The sequence below is a fragment of the Struthio camelus genome, chromosome 12 (assembly GCF_040807025.1).
Source record: "Struthio camelus isolate bStrCam1 chromosome 12, bStrCam1.hap1, whole genome shotgun sequence".
Classification (NCBI taxonomy): domain Eukaryota; kingdom Metazoa; phylum Chordata; class Aves; order Struthioniformes; family Struthionidae; genus Struthio; species Struthio camelus.
In genome coordinates, this window is record NC_090953.1 from 4,441,216 (window position 1) to 4,458,788 (window position 17,573).

A 17,573-nucleotide genomic window follows, 5' to 3' on the forward strand; every position below is an offset into this window, starting at 1 on the left:
AGAGCATCTCTTCAGATAGATAAACGGTTACTTACTGTTTTTGCTGGAGCACCACCTGGTAGTGGGCTTGTCTCAATGAAATACTTCCTCAGAAGGTGTTTGCTGGATTCAGGACTGTCCATCAGGATGTATGAGCAGAAGAAAGCACCATTCCGTAATAAAAACACAGCTATATCTTCATTCCCTTTAGAGAAAAGGAAGATTGTCTGTTCTCTTGTTCTCATATAAGTGAATCAACACGGAGCTGAAGAGAAATCCATAGGAAATAACCACTTCTGAAAAAAGCAATCTGCAAGGGAGTGTGCAAAAAGGGAACTGAACTATATAAAGACAGCTTCCTCCAATGGTGGGGTTTAGTTTGGTCAATTTGAGATAGCAAAGACGCTATATGAAAGCACTGGTTAGACTCTGCTTCTTTTTTCTTTCTTTTTTTTCCTGACTTATTAAACTATATATGCAGCTGTGCTTTGAAGTGTAAATTGTTTAGCCTAAATCAAATCTGTGTGCCACAGTATCCGTAAGAATAATATTTGCAAAGCTTCTATTTCTGGAGTTTTTTTTTTTTTCCCCTGAGGCATTTAAAATTAAAGAGGAAAGTTCAGCCTCTCAGCATTTTCAGTAATTTAACTCAGGAAGTCCCTGCCTTAAATCTGATTAAATCAAAAGATTCAGAGCCAGTTCTGTTCTAATCTACTGTGGTGGAAATTCAGAACAATTCCAGGGAAGCTGGGCCACACTGATACGTTCCCAGATAGGAACAAGAATTCAGTCCATTCTTTAAAAGACGTTGCAGAAAAGGGATGAAACTTTGAAGTATGCAGGTACATACCTGCCTTTATAGCAGCGTACAGGGGCAACCGTATAAGAACTGGAAACTCATTCTTCCTGACTGCACAGCTCTCCGGGTCAGCACTGTATGCGCGAATCAGGAGTTTTACTATGTCTAAGTGTCCCTGCTGGCAGGCTATGGCCAGCATCCAGTTCAGGAGTTGTTGGCAAGTTCTAGGACCTAGGTAAAAACAAGGCATTTATTTAGTTGATGCTGCTGGACCAGTCTGTGAAGTGCAAGAGTCACCCACAAATAACGGCTATGCAGAGGGTATAGGATGAAGCCCCTGATGGCAAAAGAGCAGAGTGCACTGCAAAAGCGTGTTACAGAGCAGGCCTAAATTGATTTGACACAATCTCTTCCCTTCAGCTGAGCTGTGAACAACCTTCTTTCCTTAACTGCTTCGCATTACCTACCCTCTAATGGGTAATTCTTTTGACTAGCCCTGACCTAAACTTGCCGAAGCTAGCGACAAGAAGAGGGTTTGGAGGCTGCCTGCTAGGCTGCTGGTAGAAAATCCAACATCTGTTCCCAAGCAGAAGTGGTAAGGGGTGATCAGGACGGTCTTGGATGAAGATACAACGGGACTGACCCTGCAGACATTAAGCCAAACATCTGAGACATGCCATTTTTTCCAGCTTCATGAGAGGGGATACAAAGAATGAGGAAAATTCCATTTTCCACTGAAACGTTTCATTTCGAGTAAATTTTTTACTATCAATTCACAGTAGATTTAGGCAAATGTCATTTAAGGCTAAAAACTAAAATACTATGTTCTGATTTGAGCAGGAATTTCCTAATAGCTTTAGTCATCCCCAACTGCTTTTTTGCTGAGTTTGTACTTTGTAGAGCATCGCTTTCCTCTAGGTGAGCATAATTTTGCCCCATGCGACTAAATGCCCATGACACGATTATCTCTACTAACACTAAGCTGTCCTCAAATCTTCCCCAGTTTACACCACCACCTCCAATTGTTTTTTCACATCTAATGTAAATGTTTGCAGAAAGGTCCACAAGCCCAGGTTTCTATAGAAATCCTGTCATGCTTTGCTCCCTTAACAGCTTTACTATATCACTCATCCTCACACTGCAAAAATCAGGCTCCACTTCAGCTGTAAGCCAGAAGTTCACGCTGAGCCAGAAAGAATCACTGCAGTGCATTAACCAAGGCAACGCTCCTGGCACGGGATACACGTGTAATTTATTCCCAAGCCCTGTGATTGGTTTCTGCATAACTTCACAAGAAACCAATAGAAGGTCCTGCATAAAACCTTCTGAAAGTTGCACCTTTATAGGGCTAATCCCCTCACCCAAGCCCCTCAAATCAAGGGTTTGAGGAAATCTGGTCAGCTCTAAACCTATCTAAGTTTCCAGCATCTACTTAAGTCACTTTTTATTACTGAGAGTATTATTATTTTAATACAATTTAATTTTTGCTACTGGCTTACAAAAACAGCCTTGTCAGCTTCCTTTACTGGCTGAAGGAGATATTAAGATTTTACGCTCCACTGCACTCCCCTTAAACTGGAAAGTTTCTGTCTAACAGCCTAAGTAAATCAAACATGCAGGTGTCCCAACAGGTTATTCCTGTTCTCATTGAGGTTGCTGGCAAGTATATAGCTTTGGTGGGGAGCCAGAGCTACACTCAGATCAAACGTTGCAGAGGACGAGCTTAGCCGTGGTGACCAGTGCTGTGTCCGAGGTCAAGACAGCGATGAGTAATTCATCCTGGCTGCTACGCAGCCCTGCCAGACCCTGCCTCCGTAGGCTGTCCCTGGCAAGAAGCGGCTGCAACGCCTGTGCTATGCGATGACAGCAGTGGGAGACCTGAACATCGCCCCTGGTCCTGACGCTCAGAGCCGTGCTCTTGTTTCCCCACTGCTGCCAAGGAAAAACCTGCCTTAAGAATTGCATCTGGGGCTAAAAATTTGGTTCTTTTCTGCCATAAAATCATTGTATCAACATGAAAATGTAAATAAAATAAAACGATGATTCAAACTAAGGAATTCTCCTGAAAGTCAAATCAAAAAGGCAGGAACAAGAGAGCAGAGAACGTGCTGCCATCTGTGCACCCAAACTATTACTCGCCAGACAGTCAGGCTGCACTCTCTCACTCCCAGCACCGCTGGGTCTGCAGGATTAGCACAGCGGGATGATGCCGTTTCCTGAAAATCCCCTAATTTCTCCGTGAGGTCTGGGATGTTACCCAGCTGTGAGGGCTGATGGGAATGATTCGGCTAAATGGCACGTTTCCCGATTTCCAATTTGCAAACACGGAATATTTTTATGCATGTGTTTTTTCACCCATGGGGGAAGTTTTCTTAAGACACAGCAGATACTAGATCCCTCCACCCACCTTCCCATGACTGAGTCCCTCCCCTTTCAAGAGAAGTGGAAAAAAAATAATGCCTGCTTGAAGCTGTGGCACATAGCTATTGAAAAGCCTGGAGACAAGGCAGAGAAAACCCAGTAGACTTACCATGCAAGGAGTCCAGCAGTTCTTTCACAACGTCCTTATGTCCAAAATACGCAGCCACCACGGCTGCATTGTCATCATTAGGCTCTGTTGGTAACACCACTAATGCTTCCTTCAGTAAATACCTCACCGCCTGCAGATCTCCGTACGCTGCTGCAATACCCAAAAGCTGACACTGGTAAAGAAAATGCAGCAAAATAAACTCCCTGTGACCTTCTTCACATCTCTATAAAGGGGGCAAGCAGAGGAAGAGGGCATTTCTAGAACTATGTATTTATTTGTGCCCATGGAAATGAATACACACCATCACTGTGGTTAATTGAGAACATCATGAACCCTAATAGCCATCATAACCACTGCTGTTGGTGTAATAAGTAATTCTATTAATTTATTGGTTTTGCTTAACAGTCTTTTGCATGGCTTTACTGCAAAAGTGTCCGCACAGTAAGTATGAAACAACTTCCCGCGGACCAACAGAAACAGCATTTGCACAGCTCTGCTAGCAGGTGAAGTGGTATCTTATTTTGGAGACGGCCACTAAGCCCGGACTTGATTCCCAGGCACTCTCCAAACACTTTAATTGTGGTGCTTAGGGAGGAAGGAGGGTAATTCTGAGCGATTCAGCAGAAACTGTGACACTGTATCCCACCTGAAAATTTACATAAATTCTAACACATTGTGTGTCATGCACCTCGACCTTTAGATAGATGTGTGCTAGAAAGAGTAATATATACGCAGATAATAAAGACTCAGGGCCAGACGTGCAGTTAGTATAAAGTGTCTGTTTATATCAGTTGAGAATCTTGCACAGTAATTTTACATTTCATACAAAGTAAAATTGCATTAATTAATGCAATTAATACATTTAATACTTCACCACAATCGAAACTTTAAAACCACTGTTTTAGAAATACTTCAGTCTTTGGCAAATAAATCTCTTCTACTGTAACCATCTTTTTAAGTCACTAGGAACTCCATTTGTTTTCTTTATTATAGCAGTCCAACATACTGAGAAGAAAAGATTTTAAGGTGTGCAGCTGCTGAATGCAGGACTGAGTTCCATATTGAAGTAACTTTCAGTCCCTGCTAATATTGCACGGATTCTGCCTGCCAATTCTACCAGAAGCCCAACAACCCAAGGTATTGTACATTTCCCGAAGACCAAGTCACATACATAACCTGCAAAGCAGGGCACGACAGCTGGAGGTCAGTGGAGGTCTCCTGGACCAGAGCTGTCTTGCATTTGGCCCGTTTTGGAGAGAAGGCAGAAAAGCCCAGGACTCTCTGTATTTCACAAAGCCAGCACCCCCTCATGTGCTCCAATAAACTGGCAATCTGATGTGAAATGACTGACCCCAGTAAAGCCAGGAAGAGTTTTACCATCCACTTCAATATCTGCTCTCTGGCTCCGCTCCTGATGCTGTGACTGACCTCAGCATGTTGTTTAATCCCTCTGGGCCTAAGCATGCTTTCCCTGTGGTCTGTCTTATCTTTCTGACCTGTGCTTTCAAGATAAAATCCTGTCCCTGAGCATGTGTTCCCAAAGTGCCCCACACAAGTCCCGTCTGGGACCCTGCAGCACCAGCACAGCATATAAGTGAACACACCGTCTGCATGAGGAACAACGCAAGGCAGCAGCTTGGCACGTGGAGGTTTCTTTCTCAATAAAATTTGGGAAAGAGTAACTCTACCCTACCTTTTCCACTTGCAATGCAGTCTCCTCACACGACAACTTAATCAGCTCTTGGGCCTTACTGGAGTCTCCAGTTTTGTAAGCAGCCTGAATGCTTTCTGTCACAGGTGTCTGAAGTATGGAGACTTCGCCAACTGTGGACTGTTTGCCACCCATGTCCACAGATCCTGCAGTAAAAGAGGAAAAGAAGGGTCAGGAAGAAGTACCTATTTATTATTCATGCCCAGCTGTAACATCAATGCAACTTGGCAAAAAAAAAAAAAAAAAAGGCAGATTATTTTCAGTGGAATATTTACTGCATAAGATTAAAAAGGAGAGGGAAAACAACTCAACACCTACATTGTCTGATGAGACAAAGTCATGTTAAAGTATGCTGGAGTACTTTCCAACAGGGACATGAAACTAAAAGGGACAGTGGCTTCCTCAGTTGCTCCCAGAGGTGGTTTCCGAAAGGTGTGAAAGCTCACACAGAGACACATACATGCCGCTGCAGCCCGATACACTCGGTTCCTGGTGCAGGAACCTGGGAAGGGAAGTACTTACACGAGACTGGCATGCACGGTACTTCTAAAAAAGTAAGGAGTCTGCAGGGCCTGCAAAACAATTCTGGTATTATTAGCCCTACTTCAGTCATACTTCATTCATCTCAAGCCAACAGCCTGATAAAGCCCCACTGTACTTCTCCAGCACTCGCAACTAGACATTTATATACCTTAATAAATGTGAAAGGAAAGAGAATTATTACGCTCTATTTTCTAGATGGGAAAACAGAGTAAAAGGAGATAATGCCCATTGTCCCCAAGCTCAATCCTAGATAGTGTCTCAGGCTAGATTTTTTTTTAAATGCTGCTAGAAGCCATGTGAGTTTTTACATTTGAAAGGAACTGTGTATCTCTAGAAATCCCTGCTCTTGCGTTTCAACCACAGGACTGCTGGGAGGGGATGCTAGGTCTATTTTGTCTGAGGTTGCCCCAAGTACTCTACCAACAAGTTTAAAGATGAAAAAATGCAGGCTATCAGAGAAGATGGTCTGCTGTGGCTAAGAAACGGCAGCTACAAAGTCATACGCAGATGCTGACTAAGAAGAGGGGGAAGCTGCATGCTTTGGCAGGAAAGCCAAACTGCGAGGAAGTCACTCAGGTCCATTCCTGGTTTTGACACCGATGCCGGGCTCAGCCGGCCCGAATGCTCCTGCTCCGTTTCCCAGTCCTCTGCCGAACGCGGAGGCTGCAGACCCTCCGGGGTCGTGATTCTCCCTCCCTGTGTATCACACATCGCCTCTCACCACGCGGCCCCCCCCTCTAAGCCTGGGGAGCAAAGCATCAAGCTGCTGCCATTAAGAAGCACAAAAGAATGACATGCCAGACAGAGAAAACCAAAAACAGAAGCACTTTTCACTTAAAGAGAGACCATTTCATACTCACTTTTTCCTACTAAAATATTATTAATTATTACTGCTTATCTGCAATTGGTTAAAGAAAACCTGTAAAGCCCACAGATTTTCACATGAGTTAACAAGGACTTTTTAAATAGACACATATGTCGTGCAGGGCTTAGTTTAATGCAGCCTGGAAAAAGAAGTAAATTTGGACCAATCTATAACTGTCAGTAATATCTTTGAATAATGCAGTCTGAATCACCAGTGCCTTCTGACTAACACTTCTCATCAATTATTTAAATGAAGCTCAAATTACTCAGACATCAGAGACGGCTCCAGAGATTCATGCCATTAAACATGTGCAGGTATCAATAACCTTTCTCAGATGATGCAGAATGCATGAAGGACAAAGAGCAGAAATCAAGGCAAATGAATGTGATGTTATATTACAGCACAATGAAAAGCATCTCAGAACTCATGCAATAGGCGCTATGCTGTCACTGCATTACATTTTCCTCCTAAATCTCTAGTTTTCAGGAGCACATAATAGAAAACTTACCCAGCATTGGTTTGAGGCCTTTACAGCGGACTATCCACCTGTAATGGACCTCTCTGAATATTGTATATGCTTTAATTGTTTTTATGGACACCAAAGGAAGGAAATGCAAATTATTCCTAAGCAGCTAACTGTTTAAAGGAAGAGAATTTTCAAGCAAAATGGCTCTCCAATCTAAACAATTCAGTACAGGACTAAGTACAATCATAAGTACAGCTCGAAGGAGACATTCCGGTTACTGCAGCATGCAGCTGCCCCATGCTCAGCGCCCTGTGATGAAATCCTGGACCTAGAAAGAAGCACTGGAATTCCCCTTGGAGGAGAAAATGCCTCACACTGGGGATCCAACACAGCTGGAGAGCTGAGCAGGAAGCCCTTCAAATCAGGGCCATCAGAGCACAGTAGCATTAGACTAGTCACTAAAGAAACACGGAGAGTAGGGACAAGTTTTACATCTTTCCAGCCCCGATTCCTTGTTTTGGGGGCTATCACTCAAGATCCACACCTGGAGTCCCATCCAAGTGTACAGGCACATCCCTTCTGCCAAGAGCTGAGCTGGGCTATTATTCGCTCTTTCTGAATCATGGCCAGGGGAGGTGGAGGTAAGAGCACCTCATGGTAGAGGCTCATTGAGGATCTGGGAGATCCCACTGTCACTTTCCCTTCTTCTAGGGAGGTCTCAAACCAACCTCTCGCACTTCCTGTGAGCTGGACCAGTCTGTACAGGGGCATTTTCCACCCCTCCTCCTGAAACTGCCCCACTGTGCACCAGGGAATCAGCTGAATCAGCTAGGCCACGGAGCATGAGAAGGACCACAACATTACAACTGAGGGAAGGAGGAATTCAGCAAACTAGGCTCTAATCCCAAGATTGCTTCTGTGTTTTACCCAACAACTGCTTCACGAAATCGGCTGGCTAACGTGTCATGCTTCCTCTTCCACGCTCCCTTTGGTCCTCAAAAGCCTTAAATCCTCTCCAGCATACTGGCGTAGTTACAAGTGCTGTTTGGAGAACATGGGCTGGACATCACCTGTCGCGGTCTGTTCACACGCATTAGGTGCAGACTTCTAGGCGCTCCAGAACCTGGATGGTCACAAACTGATGGTTTCATGGAGTTTACATGCTCCCAGACTTAGCCAGCAGTTTAGTCAAAGCTTTTAGGACCTTATTTTGCCAAATTTTGGTCCCTAAACTCCATTTCAGTCTTAAGCACATAAGAATTTTTTATTGATCTAACCAAAAGTGACTAGTTAGGCCATGTTTGAACATCCATCAAGTAGAAGTCAATAAAAGCTTCATTGAATCTAAGCAATCTGGACAATTCTGGTGTTTGAAATTGACATATTTATATTTAAATATCCTTGGCAGAAAAATAATACTGCTCATCATTCAAACTCATTGTGTAACTGTCATCAAAATTTCATTCGGTGATTGTATTCTGCAGAGCAAATTGACCTCTTGCCTAAGAAGATCTGGGGTAAAAAGCTGTTAAAGATCTTCAGCAGCTCAAGATCTTGCAAGTGAACTAACTTACAAGCCCCAAAAGAGAAAAACTGATAAGTCATGGAGTAATAAAAAGCTTGCCCTCAACCGACAGCTGCACCCATGTGGTTCTGTCAAAGCTAACTTGAGTTTTCAAAGACTAAGTAAGAGTGGAAAATGGGCCGTCCATTCCCCAGTTTCCAAAAAGCACAGAGGCCATCATTGCAAAGCTAAGTGCCTGGTGAACTGAATTACCCAGACGACTGGTGACTTAAGAAATGTTATATTGACTTCTGATACGCAAATGGAAAATAAGAAGCCAGATATATTTTATAAGTTTAAGTTATACTGACCATAGGGGAAAAAAAAAGAGAAAAATTACACTGTACTGGTTAAAGACTGTTTTATTTCTACAAGATTCATGACTGAACTATCATCAGTACTGGCATTCATGTAGGCTGGGATAAAATTTTGCCAGTATATGCATAAGCTGATTTTAGCAGAAGTCCGGGCTGAAATCCAAAAAGATTCTGTCTCTGGCTTTAACCCTACATGTTTCATGCTCTTTCTTTACCTGAAAACTTCACGGCTTTCAGTTAACAGGGTCACCTCAGATGCATATAGCCTTAAATAACATGGTATGAAAGCAATAACTGAAGTTGAATAACACTGTACCTGTATTTTGGACTTGATCATGCAACGTGCTGAGCATTTAAGCCAGGATGTAACAAAGTGCTTTTAATTCTTGGATTGCACAGATTTAGGCCCCGGCTTCTGCACTTTGCTCAGTAAGGTCTATGTTAATATATGAATGTACATAACATAGCAAGTTATGATATGTTATCAGTACTTCTTGCGTATTCCTGTAATAAAAGGCTGAAACTCCAGAAGCTCTTACAGCCCCTTTGTAATTTCCTTTGGTTTTTGCTTTATCGCACAAAGATCAGGGACAGAATTCCTGCGGGGGCCTCTAAAACCACTGCCCCACATCAGCCCCCTCTTTAATTCTGAGGTTGCAGGAGGAGAGCAGATAAACAAAGTCCACTGGAACTGAGCTGGTACTGTCTGGGTTTATTTCTCTAACACGTATTTGAATGCCAATGAAAATAAGGCCATGGGGCTTACTCCTTACCACTCAGTCCCCTCTCTCTGCAGCTTCTTTGTTTAATTTCTCTGCAGACCCACTGTACCTTTTCTTTGCTTTGTTCTGCAATCACCTTTTTCTACTAATGAGTGCAAGTAAACCAAATGCTAGCTTTAAAGAAGGGAAAACAGTAGGCATTTGTTGACATTAAAAACACATTCTCCTTCTATTCCTTACACCACTTAACAGTTTGCATTAAAGGAACTCACTTTGGAAATATTTCCCACTCCTGATTTCAATGTCTTATACTTTGGAGTAGCTTTAAGGTTGGTTGTGCAGCAATAGCTTTCTACAAAAGCCAAGACCAAGACTAATTTTCTTTTACAAATATTCCAACAGTAACAGTGGTTATTGATTAAAAAAGCAACGTTATTTTATTTCCATTCAACAATTACAGCAGTATCAATCTAAAAGTGAAATGGACTGTGCTGTCTTAGCTGAAAGAAACAAAACAGAAATAGATATTTTTAGTAATAAAGGGTATCATGAGGAAGGATTTCAGTGTTAAGTGCAGTTACACCCACTCTCAGGTCCTGTTAATACAGCAGGCAAAAAAAACTGCTTAAAATCCAAAATTTCTAAATTGATAGCAACTCTTCAACAGTAAAGAGGTGAGGCTTTGCAGATAAATGCTGCGAATCAGCAAACTATCAGCACACAGCAGCGTAACAGAACAGCACGCTCTACAGATGATTATCTTTATGTCCCAAATCACTGCATTCTTTGACACATAACCTCAAAGAGTTTACAGGTGCCATATTAAATCCCTTTGATAAAGGAGAAGTTCTTTGGTAACTAACTACAATACTACTACAATTCTTATTTACCACAGAAGAATATAAATGAGATGTTTAATGCAAGATAAAATAGGGTGGGAGGCTAAACTACTTCCAGAGTTACAATCATAACACAACTTTAAAACTGCTACTGACCTTGTCATAGTTTGTGCAGGTACTTCCAGAGACGGGAGCAAATCGAGATGATGACTTTAACAGAGCCTCCCATGCAGTGATGCTCAATAAAGCTATTAATCCCTTGGACTGCCAGCCGCCCACCTCCGCTCCAGTACAAACCGCTCTCAAGCGGCTCTGACAGTGCCCACTGGACGTAACGTCTTTTGGCTGGTAGTTTCTTTGTCTGAATTACCTACTACATTTTACCCTTGACAGTTATTTTCATCTCCACGTCCCATTACAGTGAAATCCAAGCCTCCGGTTTACCGAGGATCTGGGGACAGGGACGCCTCTCCAGGGGGAGCTCAGGCATTAATCCTCAACAGCACCAGATGGCTACAGCTAACCTTTCCCAGATTAATTTTTTGCCATTTTGACTTCTGTTTGCTGCCACAAAGCAGATGCAAAACGGGACAGAGATGAGGTTTAAAATGCGCTACATATTTTAAGCCAATCCCCCAAATGCTTGCAAACTCGCAGGAGTCGCTGAACGTTTTTCGATACTACTCTAAGGCGGCAATGGCAGGCGGGGTGGCAAAATTAACAGAAAGCCAAGTTAATTCTAAAGCACGTGGCATCTCTGTACCAGATTCATGTATCTTCTGGCGTTTTGAAAAACTTCAAATTAATATACTGAATAGCAGCCAGCAGGAAGCCTCCAGTGGTTTCAAAGGAAGATACTTCTGTCCTGTACTGTACTTCCCAATTAGACTGGGTAAGAAGTTTTTTGTCCCACGGAAACCTTCAAGATACTGAAAAAAAAAAAAGTCTCACCCAAACCAGGCAGAAAAAACAAATTCTCGAGTTTCTTTAACACAAAGGTATATACACATTTTGAAATCAGCCCGAATCAATCAGAACGCTTTAGGAAACAAAGACAGCTTCTCTAAACCTCAAAGTAGGGTTTAATTTGTTGTTTTCAAACGTTTCATTCATTTCATTCTTTCATTTCTTAAAAGATGCAGCCACAGCCCAGGATCTGCTGCTTCGTTGTGGCCGCGGGGGGGCAGGTTGCTCCTCTGCCTGCCTCTGTCCCCCGCACCAAGGAGGGTCCCGCAGCAACAACCCTGCCACCCACTTCATCTTGTTCCTAGGATTTAGGCCAAATGCACCTGGTCCAATCAATTCTGGTGTAAAATGTCAGGATTCAAACAACTTGCAAAAGTCCCTGCCAGGAGATGGGGAGGGAAAGTCACAGTAAATGCAACCGAGAGGTAACAAGCTGGTTTTTCTGGGAAAACCAGCATCCCCGTGGTAGAGGCCAGGACAGAACCGGGCCACGTCTCCCTCGCAGGGATTAATATTTCTTCCCAACTGGTGAGACGTATGGTTCTCTCAGGACAAAGAGGGAAACCTCCACACATACACTTTTCCTGACTGTTTTATGTGGCTCAACTTCATCCCAACATCCATTATTTAAACTAATTAAAGGAACAGCTCTACACTGAGGTCTGCTTGCCGAGCCAGCGGAAAAGATGATGTATTTAGTACGAACGAAGCCCAGATTTACAAGAGAGCTTTTAATCAATGCTCGCTGCCCCTGAAAGGGAACATAACCCTACAAAAGACCAAATATGAAACACAGAAGAATGCTTTGGAGACAAAAATCCAGTAGTGAAGGGATCTTCTTCATTGTTGTTGTATAATCTGGTATTATTTTTAAGTTGTTTATGTGCCAGTACCATGCATGCTAAATCTTGCTCTGCAGTGAACATTTTCCAGCAAGTATAAAGGATTTTGTCATGGGCATGCAGACAATTTTAGGTACAGCAATGCAAAGTGACCAACGATCACCAGAACCACTGCAAATATTCTATTTAGAAACGCTCTTGACCTGCAAGGAAAAAGCACTTGCTAGTGCAAATTGGAAAGGAAAAAATTAAGTTCCAGATGGAAAAATGCTCTGGACTCCTGGCTTTTTAAGGGACTCCCAAACTGAGTTAGGAAAAACAGCTGCCCCAGAAAGCTTTAGCTTAAGCTCTACATTTACACAACAATTTCTCCATCCTTCGGGATAAGGGGGGAAGGAGGAGACAAAAAAGCCTCAAATACTGGAAACACTGACACTTAGTAGGCTTTAGCGGGGAGCATCACAGATACCCGAGGGGCTGCGTGAAGCCTCGGTCTATCCCAGCCAGCGCTGAGCTGGGGTGGAAAAGCTCTGCCAGGCCTGAGCGGGGTCCCACGTTGGTGCACGTGCCTCCCAGATCTTTGGGAATCTGGGAATCATTCGCTTTGTCCAGGAAGTCCAAACGAAACCAAAACAGTTGTTCCTGTTTTGCTGAAGCACTAAAAGGGGATGCACAAAATTACTGCAAGGCAATGACCTTGGAGCACAAAGAAACAGACACCAGAAAACGACTGTCGGTGCTAGCCCACGGCGGAGCTGTCGTGCGCAAATCACGCTGGGAAGCTTCAGGTCCCTAACGTTTATAATGATAGTAATTAGTCCTGTAGCTACACAAAGACAAGGAACGAGGGCTATTAAATCTTAACTGCCCTGGGTGGGCCTTTTCCCTCGCAGGACCGTGCCTCCTGGAAGAGCACCGAGGCAGCAGGACTATGATCTTCGCCGAAGGCTCGGGGCAGAGGCCACCGGTCAGCGCGGTGGCCACACACCTCTTCCTCCCACACTGACAACCTCCTCCTCCTCCTCCTCCTTCACGCTGGACACAGAGCGGCTGGGAACCGCACAGGTGCCGGCGTCCCTTTGCTAACCCTGCCGCCCTCGGTGTCTCGGCACGGTCACTCGCCTGCCGCCGGGAAGGACAGGTCCCACTTGGCCTCCCTGCCCTCTGCGCGGAGAGAAAGCAGGCGGCAGAAAGCAAGGCAGAAGTTGAGGTGGATTTGCACGTGCTGGAAGAGTCGCAGCTGGTTTGCAGCAGTTTTGTGCAAACCGCAAGAGGAAGGGTGGGCAGTGGTACGGGATAAGAACCCGGCAAGCAAGAAAAAAAAGTAGGGAAGCTTGGTAATTCGCTGAAAGGCATTGGGCCCTCAGCAGTTATAGTGATGTAAGTTTAGCCCTCTGACCTGAGGGCAAGTGTCAGGCCTAAATAGCTGCACGTGCACACGTCCTCTCTAACTTTAGGAACATTCAAAGCATTGCTGGTCACAACACATTTCTCAGCGGACACATGAAGCTCCATGAAGGCCTCATCATCACTGGTAAACACATCACTAGCTCTCGGGCTGGGAAGCTCAAGGAAGGAGCCGAGATCCCACCTTCCTTCCCACCCTTTTTGGGGTCCTGAGGACCAGCAAAGTCCAAGGAGAACACTGGAAGTGCCTTGGGTGTTGCGGTCCACTTCTGACGGGCACAAATTTAGGAAAAAAAGGGAGCTGCAAACAGCCAGAGAGCTGACTGCCATACTGAAAATACAAATGACTCAGCTCTAAGTGAAAGTTTCTATTTTTGTCTTTTGGCTTCAGTGATTTGGTTCCAATCCTGCAGCCTGAATCACTCAGAAATATGCTTTTGTATGCAAGGCCAGCTATGCCACCCTTGCTTTCCAAATTTTAAATTGGAAGATATACATTAAGCATGCACAAGTAGGATTACGCTTTTGGATTTTCTTCATGCCCCTTTCCAGGAATGGCTGGAAAGAGAGAACTAGTAAATCGTAGAAGATGCCTCTAGTGAGACCATTCATGTCCAACTGAATCAAGGATTTTAGCCATGAAATTCAAACCAAGATTGGATTTCCATTTGAAACCTCATAAAATAAAATTTCACCGATGATTTTTATGTCTTTTGAAGCGTCTCAGTTTCCCTAATATTCAGGCTTCCATCAACAGAGAAAAATTTCCATACTTTTTTTTCTTTCAAATAAATAATTTGCTCAATATTGCTCTCAAAATGAGATATTAACTATTCACACTGGCAAAGCACCGAGTATCGGCCAGCCCCCTTATGCTGCTTCCTCCTTAGACGCAGATGCAGAGCTGGCTTCAGACAGGAGCAGAGATTTGTGTCCCTAGTTGTGAGCAGCTGAGTCTGGAGGAATCGCAGGTAAAGCTGCATGTGCGCGAGGGCAGGAAAGGCCCAAGGTCTCCCTGCAGGTGTCTTACGGATCCTGGATATACAAAGATTTTGGAGGCTCAGAAAGACTGGCCAGAGATGAGGAAAAAAGGGGAAATAACATTAAAAAGATATTTTAAATACCTTGGGTAACTCTGCTTTAGCACATTCAAGGAAGATTCAAAGAATCTGGAGGGGATGGAGATTACTCGAAAAAACAGACATCTAATTACAAGAGCACAGCTGAAAAGTGCTTGGCTTGCTTAGCCTGGAAAAACGAAAGCTGGATAGGGATGGGACTACTGCTTATAAATACATCCAGAGGGGGACACCAGGGAGGGACAAGAGCTATTTATGAGCAGGGTGTGAACACTTTTCAGCTGTCAATTAGAAGAAAGTTTAAAACGCTGGAGAAATGAGGCTCCGGAACAGGAGGCTTCCAGAAGACGCAGCAGGAGCAGGCCTTTTAAACAGGCCTTGCATAAGGTCTAGGAAGGTGACAGCAGAGCACTGACCCCTCCTTGCTATCCACAGTTCTTATCTATCACCAAGACAATAACAGCCCCAGATTCGTTTATCTGTAAGAAACACAGAGCAAAAGAAAATGCAGTCAGGATACGGGCTATGGCTGGCATCAAGGGAATTGCAGAGGCAACTTGGCAGCAGCGGAGCCCAGGGAGCGCAGAGCTGGAAAGAGCAGCAGGGAAAAGGTATGAAAGTGATGCTCTGGAAAAAAAAAAACAAAAAAACCAAAAAAAAACAGTGAAGAAACAGAGGCTCGGATCCTACTGAACTCCGCACGAGCATTTCCACTAGCTTCCAGGCGAGCAGGAGCAGAGCCTGGGAGATGCAGGTTTCCAGGCGAGAGCGTCGCGGAGAGAAGATTACCTTAGCAGCTGCGTTTGGAACAAAAAGAAAGCACCATAAAAAGGCCTCTGCTGCGGCCAATGCCAGCGGTGCTGGGCCTGAGTCGGCCTGTGAAGTGACATGCTGCCAAAGGTTTAATGGGGCTACCAAAAAAAATAAAAAAATTCCATAGCTTGTGACAAAACTTACAAGTGGTTGAAGTGCCCGTGCTCGCAGAGAGGGGGAATGGGGAAAAATTTCCCCTCCATCTTCCCAACTTCTGGGTAAGTCAGCACTGATTTCAAGGGACAAGGCTTCTGCCTAGAAGGATGCTATGCTCAGATCAAGGCACATGCTGTGAACCAGCTGCAGCTCATGGGTTTTCTATGTGATTGCTCTGAGCTACAGATGGCAACATCAGGAAGAGCGTTTTTCATACTCTTACCAACAATGTATGATGAATTCAAACCCAGTGCATCTGAGAATCTGACCCAATCTGTGCAAATTACTATCTTCAGCATACAACAATGAAGGACTTTGATTTGATAGGTTTTATTCCCATCCTGTCAATGTGTAGAAGGTCCCAGGTGCAAGGCAGTGGAGAATTGTGACCAGGCTTACAAGCTGACTTAAGGAGCTAGACTTGGTGGGTTTTTTTTGAGCTACATTTGAGATCTGAGAAGGGATCCTGTCCATTACTTTTTTAAAAAGAATGTTCCTGTTTGATGCAAAAATAAAAGCTTTTTCAAAGGCTCTTTGATGAGCAAGACAGAAAGATGGGCAGGCAGATTCTGGAGGAGGTCTTATCTTAAGCAATTACCAGCACTCCTTTTGCATCTTACTCCCTAGACAGCATTTTAACATGATAATCACACTGCAGAGGGTATCAACTCTAAACCTTGCAGCTTTTCAATAAAGTAGCAACAACCTGCAGATGGGAATAAAAGATGGGAATAAAACAAAGAACCCCCCCAAACCACCTAAGTGAAAGAGAAGCTATTCCAGACAAGTATGCTTTTAAAAGTTTTCCTTCCAAGCTCTTCCTGGGATAGCCATGCCAGTTTCCAAGTCATACTCTGATCATTAAAACGAGCAGTGATGTAATTTCCACAGCGACCACAAACATACCAAGAATATTTGAGCTAAATTTATCCAGTCTTCTTGCTTGAATCACTGCTTTGGTTCGTTATTTTTCCATGATTTTCAGTTCTGCACAGCAAAGGCGCTGTGGACAGCCTGGGACCGAGTTTTCCCCAGCCGTATCTGAAATGTGAACCCTTATGCTTGCAAGCCATGGATTGACAATTAGGAATTAAATTGAGTCACTCTTCCAGCTCCCACCTCTGGCTCGCTGCTCCTTTTGCCAGCCCTGCTGGCAGCAGATCTACCCCTTCCCATCACCCCTGGGTGGCATGGCGGCAAACTGCCCTCCAGTCCAGAGCAACACATCTCTTTGACGCGTGCCTGTGCCAGGGGAGCTGAGGCTGGGGAAGGCTGTCCTGTCCACAAACACCTTTGCTGGCAGGTATGCACGTCCCTGCAGAAAACAGATAATCTATAGAAACATCACAGGGTTTCACTTTCTCTTCAGATATGCATAAGGTAGCTAATTATCATCCCGGGAGGGCTTGAGTATTTGCAAAAAACTGCAGCATAACCTCCAAAAATATTACTAAACCAACACAGCTATTTTTATATACTCAAAGACAGTCCGCCCTCCCTTTAAGACAGAGTGACGCACAGACTCAAAGCATGGAGACCCTTTGCTGTGAAACTATGAGTACCTGATATAAATATCTACAGGCTGCTGCTGGGGTTATGCATAATCACGCAAACAAGCAATTGCTGACCCATTAATGAATGCGCAGACTCTGTTTCAAAAAAGGAATTAAATATCAACCTAGTGTAATGTAAACCCAAGCTGGAACCTATTACGGGAGAGGCTTCACCTATATAGCAGGCTGACAGCTGGACAGCATAAAAACACACCCTCACCCCTCATCTGCAATGCAAACATTTCCTCCGAGCTAGCTGCCTTCTGCAAAGCAGAGCCCTGGCAGCCTCTTCATTGATTCAAGAAATGAAAAACAAATAAACCGCAGACTTAATGTCCTAACGCTCCCTGAAGACCCAGTCCAAAGCCTGCGATGTCAGCGCAGAGACTTTAATGGCTTTTGGATAAGGCCCCCAGAGGCTT

General features: G+C 44.1%; 1 protein-coding gene across 1 annotated transcript in view; it reads right to left on the reverse strand.

The window, feature by feature from the left end:
- Positions 1-17,573, reverse strand: part of LRRK1 (leucine rich repeat kinase 1) — an 83,414-nt gene that overhangs the window by 55,590 nt on the left and 10,251 nt on the right. The window contains exons 3-6 of the mRNA XM_068959062.1: positions 5,002-5,165; positions 3,309-3,480; positions 830-1,009; positions 36-184 (exon numbers count right to left, since the gene is read on the reverse strand). Coding sequence (XP_068815163.1) covers positions 36-184; positions 830-1,009; positions 3,309-3,480; positions 5,002-5,165 — 665 coding nt within the window. The remainder of the gene's footprint in view (positions 1-35; positions 185-829; positions 1,010-3,308; positions 3,481-5,001; positions 5,166-17,573) is intronic.